Source organism: Fukomys damarensis, unplaced genomic scaffold (assembly GCF_012274545.1).
Source record: "Fukomys damarensis isolate Sample0158 unplaced genomic scaffold, DMR_v1.0_HiC HiC_scaffold_9, whole genome shotgun sequence".
Lineage (NCBI taxonomy): Eukaryota > Metazoa > Chordata > Mammalia > Rodentia > Bathyergidae > Fukomys > Fukomys damarensis.
In genome coordinates this window covers 23,816,553-23,824,020 of record NW_022900921.1, presented here as the reverse complement: position 1 = coordinate 23,824,020, position 7,468 = coordinate 23,816,553, and the positions used below count along the sequence as shown (strand labels likewise).

At 43.1% G+C, this 7,468-nt stretch overlaps 1 protein-coding gene across 1 annotated transcript; it reads right to left on the bottom strand.

Annotated features, from left to right (window-relative positions):
- Positions 1-726: 726 nt before the first annotated feature.
- Efcab9 (EF-hand calcium binding domain 9) lies at positions 727-6,553 on the bottom strand. Its single transcript, XM_010622315.1, has 5 exons — positions 6,516-6,553; positions 5,635-5,699; positions 2,338-2,486; positions 1,425-1,601; positions 727-909 (listed from the first exon to the last, which is right to left on the bottom strand). The coding sequence occupies exons 1-5, from the start codon at positions 6,551-6,553 to the stop codon at positions 727-729; spliced, it is 612 nt and encodes a 203-aa protein (XP_010620617.1).
- Positions 6,554-7,468: the final 915 nt, after the last annotated feature.

Below are 7,468 nucleotides of genomic sequence, written 5' to 3'. Positions count from 1 at the left end.
ATGTAATAATTACTTTACCTAGTAAGTTTGGTTCAGTTGCTTAAGTGCATAGCTCATCAGAGAGTAATTCAGGCTCTAAGAAAAACACTGCCTTAGCTAGGTATGTGGTACATTCCTGTAGTACTAGTTACCTGGGAGACAGCCAGAAGGGTCCCCTGAGCCCACAAGTTCAAGGCCAGCCTGGGCAATGTGGTGTGAGACCCTAGTGGTGTGAGAAGAAAAAGACAAGCAGTCTCTATGTATCTAAAAATCAACTTCCCTCATGGTTGCAGGTATGTCGTCATTGTCAGTATGAGGTCTGATATTTAAGTGATCTTACCCTAAGAAATGAGACTAGAAAGGATTCTGAGTTTCGGATCACTGGAGACAAATACTAAGACAGTTTCACCTGCCTGGCACCAGTAAGTGTCAGTAATTATCTGGATGCCCCAGCACCCAGTAAGCAGGGCTGATCTGAAAAGCAACAGCACAATTGGGTCCTGTCCACAAGAGCTGATGGGGGAGCTCTGCAGGAGGACCTTGCCTGGCAAACCTGAGGCCTTTGGTTTCCTTCACACTGCCAGAAAGAAAGCAGTTACTTTACATTAGTGTGAGTTCTCTGTGACGTCAATAGGTTATTAAAATTAAGCACCTGTTGACTAGGGAGAGCTCATTTGGACTCTTCAAATAAAAAAGTCAGTGTAAAGGTACCAACGATGATCTTTATTTTTGCACATGTTAACAGTTTTATTCATGTTCAACATTATTTTTCAAAAACCTTTGGCTCACACCAACTTGATACATTAATTCCTTGAGCTGAGATTTCAATCTCTTTCTCTTTTCCTCTTTCTCTCTCTCCATTCTCTGCTTTTCCTTTGATTTTTCATTGGCAAAGATAGTATATATCTTAAATTCCTTGTAATTAAGATGCTTTTATTGGGGAAGGAAAAAAAGAAAAATAACTTCAGGAAAGATTTGATAGGTTATATAGATGGCAATAGGATTGTAACCCTTATTTAGCAACTTGGAAATGAGGCTGAGTGTCTTCCTCAGGTGATCTGTCATTCTCAACTTTAGCTGCCAAAGGCTTTTCCAGAAAACTTTCCTTTTATACAGGTGGAATCCATCGTCTTCACCATAGCTTCCCTTAGGATTTTGCTTACATGGTCCTGCCGTGGAATTATTTCCTTTCTAGTTATTCAAATCTATAAACCTTTCCCCCATGCTTAGCTGCCATATCATTATATTTCTTTCTCTAAACTTCCATAATTGTGTGTCCACATTACATAATATAGCACTTAGCTAGTCTTTTCATACATCTCTCCAGATTTTCCCTGATCCTAACTCCGTGCACATTGTTACTCTTACCCTCCTACCACAGGTAATAGAATGTTGTCTTCTGCTTTTATTTGAGTCTGCCATGCTACATTGGGATCTATACTTACACGGTCACCTGTGGTGTTAAAGTCATGGAAGAACTCTCTGAGTTGTTCTCTTTTAATATTGAAGAGAAATCTGTACGTATTGAAGTTGCTTGTACTGATTCTCTGCTCTCCGTTTATGTCAAGCAGTCTAAAAACATGACGGGAATGGCAATACATAAATTGTTCTTCCAAATAATTCTGTTGTGAGAGAAATACGTAAGGCAGGGATTAGTATTGGTGCTGCTTTCTAAACTTGTTACATCAGCCCATTCCCTAGAGAGCTAAAATCCCAGAAGCTCAAGGGTGAAGGGGTTCTGTCATCAATGGGTGGAAGCCTTCTTGAGCAACCACATTCAGAGGGAACGTAGGCCCCCTGGAATAATAAGTTCTGCTAGACAGAACTCTTGCCATAATGCATTTCCTCATATCTGTAAAGATCTTAATGAAACGTGATAAAATTGGAACCACACAAGGTCTTTTCCTCAAGGAGTGGAAACGTACAAAAACACAAGGCCTGCGTGTGGTAAGGAGGGACGCAGAGAAGGCATTTCTCATCTCCATCATTCATCCCATTCAGAAAATTCTCTGAGCAAGAGGGTCCTAGAGGGAGTGAGGCACTCGAAATTATGCGATTCTTTGCAGACCACCAAACGACACGTGAGGAAGGGCAGGCCAGGAGCCGTCGTGGCCAGGCAGATCTGTTTTCCACAAGGAGAGCAACGAAAGGATGAAGATAGGTGGGGGCTGCAGTGAGAGGAGGGAGGGTAGATGTTGAAATTTTCCAACAGGATCCCAAAGTAATCTCCCTCCCCTTCCTTCCCTCTTGTTTGTGAGTGCAAGGGGAGCAGTAACTCCTACCCAAGTGCTGGCCTAGCATGATGGTGGCAGCAGCCAACCCTGCCTTCTGTGACCCTGATCCTAACACGGTACTTGCCTGGTGTGACAGCAGTATGCAAACCAACAAGTAGAACTCCTCAAAACCAATTTCACCCACAGCATTCCAGTCCAGCATGTCAAACACCATCCTGATCTGTTTGGACTTCAAGTTGGTCACGTAACGCAGGAAGTGATAGAACAGCACATCTGTGAAGGGGGAGGTCAGGAGATGGTTATTCCAGAGTAGTTCTAAGATGTGCAGCAACTGGACACTGCATAAACGATAGTGCCGTTGGAAGCTTGTTGGCCTGGAAAGAATAATGCTATTTGTTTCTGGCTTCCCCAGTGAACCTTCCGTGACTCCTTAAGATGGTAAGTGCTTTTCCCTAAGCTGCGTGGGAAAGCATGGTCCTCAGAGCTGGACAGAATGAGACAGCGGTTGGTTAGGGTATGGTTCCTGACCCCAGCTACCTGCCCCGTGGAGCAGGCAGGCATGAGCAATGAGAGGCAGGGTGCTGATATAAAACGGCCTAATATCCTGGGGACACAAGGACACTTTCTTGGAGATGCTAACATTTTATCAGAACTTTCCCCTTGAGAGAAATTAAAACGAGAAAACATCATGCCTCTTCTGTAACAAGTTTCCACATTCCTCGTGCTTGTATAAAGCAAATGGGGAGCAAACCTTACCGACCACCTCATGTGTTGGGTCCTTTAAATGCCACATCTCATGAACCCTGACAACCTTACTGGAAATGTGGCATCACCCCCCTCAATAGGCTCATAAGCCACATAGCGGCATCAAGAAATAGCTTCTAAGCTGGGTGTGGTGGTGCACACCTGTAGTCCCAACACGGGCTGAGGCAGGAGGATCACTGAGTTCGAGGCCAGCCTGAGCTACATAGTGAGTTCAGGACTATCCTGAACTGCATAGCAAGACCCGGTCTCAAAAAAAAAAAAAAAAAAAAAAGGTCACCAACCACTTGGGTGGCTTTGTCGAACTACAATTTCTGATTCAGCAAACCAGTAAATAATGATTGCATTCATCATGGGGAGTTGGTACACGTACATAACACATACATCTTAATTCTTTTTTCACCCCTTCCCTCCCTTTTGCAAAAGAGCTATCTGCGAATCCGTATTTCTACAAGCTCCTGGGTGACGTGGCTGCTGCTTTCTAAGGTACTCAAAGATCATTTACAAAGCAGGTGGCAGAGTTGGCATGGGTCACATGTGGTGCACACAGGGTTCAGTCTGACTCCACAGCCTCACCTTCTGCAGGGAAGCCATGTTTTCCACAGTAATGCATATTCAATCGCATACATTCAAGGGAACATTTCGGTGAAAGACGAAGGAAGGCTTTTGCCTGCCAGTGCACTCACTAATCATTTGTCTCAGGATGGAGAAGAGGAAACAAATGGGTGGCTCATTTCTGCACTGGTGTGTGGCCGTCTACGGGTGTATGTTCACAGGGTATCTAGGGCTTTTCAGGGTAACTGCCTGTGATTTCCCCTTGCCCAGAGATTACAGAAATTATTTCGTTTTTGTTTTGAGACAGAGTCTCACTGTATAGTTCAGGCTGGCTACGTGTGTGTGTGTATCTGAGGTTGGCCTCGAACTCATGGTGCTACTCCTGCCTCGGCGTCCCAAGTGCTGGGACTATAGGCATGTACCACCACACCCACCTTAGAAACTATTTCTTCTTTTTTTTTTTAGAAACTATTTCTTGACTGGCTGAATATTTAAAACATCCAAATAATTTACAGTCCCAACTGAAGCTAGCTTAGGGGACTTCTGATGGCCTCTTGATGTTACTTTGCCATACCCTACCAGGTCTGAACACCTGGCACCAACACATCACACACAGTGCCACATGGGTAGTTGCTCCTAGAAAAACACCTCATGGGGGACTTGGTACCCACTTAATAAATGGTATTTTGAAACCAGTTGACCCTGACCCACCCAAATCTCCAAGGCCTGAAGTCACCCCACCCCCAAGGCAAACCTTAAGGCTGCACCTTCCGTAGTTTTAGGTTACTATCTCGTCCCTCAGTGACCAGAAACACGAGCACAACTTTACCTCTAGGGCATTGCGTCATCAGGGAGCAATTTTGTTACTAGGGAGATAGGACTCAAGCAAGCATTCCAGGGAGATCAAGAGCAAGCGCTTTGGAGTCAGTGACCTGGGTACAAGCTCACGATCTTAGAGCTCAGTGTGCTGCAGCTGCCTTACCTGGGGCAGGCTGATGGGGAAGATGGGCAACACATGCAGCATAAAATACCTGAGATCTGAAATGGTGAGACAAGGGTGTCCACTTTGGATTTTACTCTTTTAATGTGTGTGGGTGCACGCATGTGTACTGGGGATGGAACCCTGGGCTTCCACTGAGCTACACTACCATCCCCTGGGCACCGTTATTATTTCTAGGTGAGGAAATTGAGACTTAAAGAGGATGATGCTCTGTTCTTCAATGAACAAGGCGTAATGATAGAACCTGGATTCACCCCAGAGCCTGAAGTCTTATCTTTCCTACTGAACTGCCAACTCGCAGTTGGTAGTTTCTCTCTGTGCTCCATCTAGAAGATCAAGTACTTGTGGCTGAATGTGGTGACACATGCCTGTAATCTCAGCTAACTGAGGCTGAGGCAGGAGGATCATAAATTCCAAGAGAATCAGTTCCAGTCCCCCTCCCCTCAAAACCAGATGGGGTAGCTTCGTGATATTGGGGATTGAACCCAGAACCATCACAATAAGTATACTCTCAGTCCTTTCCTTAGTTTTTTATTTGTTTTTTTTTTAATTTTGAGACAAAAAATATATATAATTTGAGACAGGTTCTCACTAAGTCACAAAGTTGCCCAGGCTGGACTCAAACTTATGGTCCTCCTGCCTCAGCCTCCCAGAGTGCTGAGATTCTAGGCATGTGACATGCCCAGTTTTCAAAATTAAATTAAAAAAAAATACATATATATAAACTAAGCTGGAGTTTATGTTAAATTAGAAAAAAAATGTGTACACACATACATATAAAAGATTTAGGGATGAGCTAGGCCTGCTAGCACATGCCATAATCCTAGTGCTTGGCAGGCTGAGGCAGGAGGATCATCATGATTTCAAGGCCAGCCTGGACTACATAGAAAGACTGTCTCAAAAAACAAAACAAAAAGGGTTGGGAGTGTACGGGGGTAGTAAAGCACCTACTTAGCATGCCTAAAGCCCTGGGTTCAATACCGATTACTACAAATAAATACACACAAATTTGTTAGCTAAGTAGTGTGTGGTTCTGCAGATTTCCCTGTGCGTTAGTTATCAACTTGATACTAACCCCAAGGAAACACGCAGGGATGTACTGACCATTCAAGGTGTTTTTGCGGTGTACATCAAGAAGCTGAAAATATTCCAACAAGGCCTTCACATTCCTGAAAGATAATAAGCAGTATATTTTGTCCAGATAGAGGTACCACAGAAATGACCCTTCCTTCACTCTCATCTCGGTACACTTTCAGCCAGGCGCCCTGACAACCTGCAACAGAATAGAGAATTCTGCCTCAAAACTAGAATGTTGGACAAAATATCTCAGAAGATCCAGCAGGAATGGAAGTAAAAAGTCAGAGGAAACTGCCAATAATAAAGGGAAAGTGCTTCCTTTCCTTCCAGTTCTCCAGCTTTGCTGTCCACAGGATTGTCTGTCTGTCCCTGAAACAATCTTTCTAAAGCGAAATCACAGACTGCTTAGAAGTAGCTGGGCGTGGTGGTGCACGTCTGTAATCCCAGCACTTGGGAGGCTTGAGACAGGAGGATCGCTGTGAGTTCGAGACCAGCCTGAGCTACACAGTGAGTTCCAGGTCAGTCTCAACTACATAGTGAAACTCTGTCTCAAAAAACAAACAAATAAACAACAAAACAACAAAAAAAAAGAAGTGAAGAAAGAGCATCTGCTCCATAGGGAGACTTTGCTGTGCTACTAGAGTGGTTCTCAGAGTATTTATAGCCCACATGCATTTATTAGACAAGACAAAAAAATAGGAAAATATGAAAGCAGTAAAAAAATCATAGCATAAGTCAGTAAAATAAAGCCAAAGAGAAGGAATTTTTAAAAGACCAAAATGTAAATCAGTGAATCTGCAAAGCAATAAACTTAAATAGAATGACTAAAACTTTTATTTTTTATAATGGAATATTTCAAACATACCAAAAGGTAGAGAGATTAGTATAATAAAGTTTCATATACTCACCGCCAAGCTGGAACGGCTATCAACTCTGAGCCAATCATATTTTACTTATATTCCCTCCTGCGTGCCATCATCACTGGGTTATCTTGAAGCAAGTCCCAGATAAAACAGCACATCAATAAGTATTCAAGTATACGTTTCAAAAAGAGAATGAGTTTTTTGGTACTACGGGTTGAACACAGGGCCTTCACACTGAGCTACATCCTCAGCCTTTTATTTTGAGAAAAAGGCTGCTAAACCACTCAGGGTTTAGACTTATAATCCTCCTGCCTCAGCCTCCCAGAGTGCTGGGATTACAGACATGTGCCACACACACGTGGGTATATATTAATTTATTTTTGAGACAATGTCTCACACATAGTCCCGGCTGGCCCAGTCTGTCCTCAAACTTATGATCTTCCTACTGTAACTGTGTCGCCATGCCTAGCCAATGATTTTTTTTAAGGTCACCTCTTACCATTATCAGACCTAAAGATAAATGATAATGATTCCTAAATGTCATCAAATATTCGGTCAGTATTCACCTTTCCTAGTTGTTTCTTAACAGTCACAATAGATGGTTAGCTGAAGTCAGGAACCCAAAGAGATGTTTATTGTTTACAATGTTTCTTAAATTTCTCCTTTCTTTCTCATAGTTTATTTGTTGAAGAATCCAAAGTGTCACATAGATGAAAACATTCTGGGTTTTCCAGACTTATCCTCAGTATGTCAGCATGTTCCTCTGTCTCTTGTATTTTCTGTAAGCTAATAGATCTAGAACAGACCTGGTTTTAGGAAAAGATGGATAGAAATAGACAAACTGGTTAGCTGCAGTAGGTGCATGCCTGTAATCCTAGCTTCTAGGGAAGCTGAGGCAGGAGGACTACAAGTTCCAGCCTAGGCTGGGCAATTTAGTCAGGCAGACAGGCAGACAGACAGAAAACTGGGTATGTAGCTCAGTGAAAGCCACTGGGTTC

Coding starts and splice junctions, on each gene's coding strand:
- Efcab9 (XM_010622315.1), bottom strand. CDS start 6,553: ATGATTGGCTCAGAGTTGATAGCCGTTCCAGCTTGGCG. Junction 1,602..2,337: donor GCATACTGCTGTCACACCAG/GCAAGTACCGTG, acceptor CTCTCACAACAG/AATTATTTGGAAGAACAATT. Junction 910..1,424: donor TTAACACCACAGGTGACCGT/GTAAGTATAGAT, acceptor CCCCAATAAAAG/CATCTTAATTACAAGGAATT.